The sequence below is a fragment of the Pteropus vampyrus genome, unplaced genomic scaffold (assembly GCF_000151845.1).
Source record: "Pteropus vampyrus isolate Shadow unplaced genomic scaffold, Pvam_2.0 Scaffold388, whole genome shotgun sequence".
Lineage (NCBI taxonomy): Eukaryota > Metazoa > Chordata > Mammalia > Chiroptera > Pteropodidae > Pteropus > Pteropus vampyrus.
The window spans coordinates 1,202,065-1,205,316 of record NW_011889169.1 but is presented as its reverse complement, the minus strand read 5'-3'; the positions used below and the strand labels follow the sequence as shown (position 1 = coordinate 1,205,316).

The following is a 3,252-nucleotide window of genomic DNA, read 5'->3' as shown; positions in this document are numbered from 1 at the left end:
CCCCTATAAACCAAGAGGTGGCATGGGAATGTAGGAATGAAAAGGAGACATTTTTTAATCGAGCCCAACTCCCCAAGCCATCTCCTTGTGTGCCAGCCCAAGGCTTTCCGGTTTAAAAAGCTCAGCTCCCAACCTGAGTAGGAAGACCGAGATCACCCAGCTGATTTAAAGTACACCTTTGCAGGGACCGTCACTAAGCAGTTCTACCTTCCTGATCCTTCCATTGTCCATCTGAGAAATGGGGATGCTCTGGCATACTGATTTTCAGATGATCAGGAGAGCTCTACAGCTTCCCCTGACATGCAAGGTCAGGGTATTACAAAGAGGGGAAGATGTACTTACGGTTCGGTCCTCCATAACCCCAAATAAACAATCTCATTGCTTGCTTTGCAAGCACAGCTTAAGACAAGTTCCCCAGCCCCCAAGCTCTTGTTCCTTGAGGATCCTTTCAGCACTGACCTCTTGGGTGACATCAATGGGTCAAAGTCAGGAGGATGTGGCTGCAGCTGACAGCATTCCCTGAGCGAGGCCCGGTGCCCAGTGACTGAGTAAGGGCTGTGCTCATTTATTAGACGTGATCTCTCTGGGGTAGCAGAACTTGTTGCACTTATTCTCTTTGGGCCTGATCACCAAGCCAATCTGTTAAGATTAAAACCTATTCAGTCCTAGGAGACCTAGCTGTCTCCTGGTGCAAATGCCCAGGGGCGGGGTGTGGGAATCCAGGAGGCGGGGTGCAAGCAGCAAGCAGTAGATGTGGCTCAGCCAGAGGGAGGGAGGAGAGTGATCTGAGGTGCTGCTGTGCTGGAAATGGAGTGAGGAGAGGACTGGCTGGCATGGCACCTCCCAGAGTCGCTTTCCTCCCAGCGGCTGGGGATTAGCCGGAAGCTTTCTTCTGGCCTTGAAGGGAGTGGAACAGCTGCCTCAGCTGTTTTTTTCGATCATTGATGCAACCTGGAAGGGAAGTGGAGTTGGCTGGGATGGCCTGTCCTTAGGAGAGGGGGTAGGGGTGGGGAGTGGAGTGGCCCGTAATTCCACTCTCTGGGAGCAGGAGAGAATAGCGGGAGCCATGCAACCATGGGGGGCCTATGGTTTGCATCTTGACTCCACTCCTGAATTGCCGTGGCCCTTAAGCAGGTCATTCTCCTATTTAAGCATCAGTTTTCTCATCTGTAAACCAGGATACCTGCTTCATGGGATAAGTGTAAGGATCATCAAAAGAAGGTAACATTCATTTGGGACTTAGCTCAGGTACTAAATGTCGCTTAACTTGTTGAGCACTTGCCAGAATGATGTGTAGAAGAGAGAACAGGTTCAGAGAGGTGAAGTAATTTGCTCTAAAACACACAGTAAGTAGGAGAACTGGGGCTTGAACCCAGGTCATCTAGCTCCAGAGGTCAAGCTCTTAACTACTGCCCCACACTGCCTGCCTTCTGGGCTTTGCTCAGTGAAAATGCATTTATAGCTATCACAGTGCCTGGTACCTAATAGTTTAAATGTTAGCTTTCTTCCCTTAGTCAACCCCATGTGTCAGGCACAATCAGCTAAGAGATGAATCTTCCCCACAAGTGGCCCCTAATGAAAGTGTGTTCCAAGCAGTCCATGCTGAGAGGCTGATGTGAGCTTCCGAGACACCTCCCCCAGCATGTTCATGGTGTCATCCACTTCCTATTTGCTTTCAGAGCTGATCCTGAAGGCATTTCCATTGGTCATTTAATCTTCTGCCAGGCACATTAATGGCACTCTCAAATGCTGGTTGAATGAATCCGCAAGGCCACAACTACTGACCAGGAGGTGCTGGCCAACTTTCTTAGCACCTCAAAGACTGTCCCTGCCTCCTGGGCACTCACAGGTCATCAAGGCTTCACTGAACTGACAGCCTACTATCTGCAGCCCCAGGATTTTCCAAAGTGAGTTCCATGGAACCCTAGCTTTGTAATTGGCCCATTCATAACTCCCAAATCTTTGTGTTTAACGCAAAACTCTTCTTGAAGTTCTAGACTCCTTTCCGAGTTACTTGCTGATCTTTTCACCAGGAGATCCCTCAACATATCCCTAAATCATCTGATCAATACTCTTCCCATTCCCAACCTGCTCCTCTTGTATTCACCACCATCTTCTCAGACACTCCATTGGAGACTTGGGGATTACTCTAGAGACTTCTGAATCAGTGGTTCTTAACCTAGGCTATGCTGGAGAGTCATCTGGGAGCTTTAAAAAAAGACTGATGCCCAGACCAACCATATCTTTATCTCCAGCAGGCATTAGTCTTTTTTAAAGCTCCTGTGCGCTTCCAATATGCAGCCAAGGTGGAGAACCACTGTTCTGAATCTTTACTACTCAAATAGGGTCCAGGAACCAGAGGCATTGATATCTGAGGTGGATTGTCAGCAGAGAGCTGCAACAATTTCTCTCATTCCTACATGTACACCTCTCTGTAGGGTATGTTGAGGGATCTCCTGGTGAAAAGATCAGCAAGTAACTCAGAAAGGAGTCTAGAATTCAAGGTGACTTTGTCGCCCTACTCACCAAGAGGTGGGCTCTATTTCCTCACACCATGAATCTGGGCTGAACTAGCTTAAACTAATGGATTGTGGCAGAATGACACTGTGGGACTTCTAAGCCTAGCTCAAGAAGCTTTACTATGTCTTCTCTCACCTTCTTGGAATCCTGAGACTACCATGGGAAGAAGTCCAGACAGCACTGCTGGAGGACAAATGGCCACCTGAAAGAGGCCCAGCTGACAGTATCAACCACCACACGTGGGAATAGGCTATCTTAGGCCATCAAGCCTTATTAAATCTGCCAAGTGCCTGCAGCCCTATGAGTGATCCTAGGTGACACCTGAAGAATGAATAGCAAATAAAATAGTTGTTGTGAGCTGTGAGGTTTGGGGAAGATTTGTTTCACAGTAATAGTAACTAATAGAGCATCACCTGGGAGCTTGTTAGATGTGCAGAATCTTAGGCCCCATCCAGACCTACTGAATCTGCATTTAAACAATACTTCCACGTGCTTGTATGCACAGCTTGAGAGCACTGTATAGTCATCCTCCAACAACGCAGTGTGGCAGACACTAGGAATCTGCTGTGGAAAAGCCATTCACAAACCTCCTCACTTTTGCCTTTCTCAAGACAAACTATCTGACACCCCAGGCTTCCTTGAAGCTGGGGTGCCTATGTGACCCAGTTCTGGTAGGTAAGATATCAACAGAAATCCCTGAGAGAGCTTCCCTTTTGGAATAAAGAGTCAAAG

General features: G+C 48.0%; 1 protein-coding gene across 1 annotated transcript in view; it reads right to left on the bottom strand.

Moving 5' to 3' along the window:
• Positions 1–770: 770 nt before the first annotated feature.
• The window catches only part of TTLL9 (tubulin tyrosine ligase like 9), a 45,588-nt gene continuing 43,106 nt past the window's right edge, over positions 771–3,252 (bottom strand). The window contains exon 13 of the mRNA XM_023523291.1: positions 771–951. Within this exon, the coding sequence (XP_023379059.1) occupies positions 875–951 (77 nt within the window). The 3' untranslated portion in view covers positions 771–874. The remainder of the gene's footprint in view (positions 952–3,252) is intronic.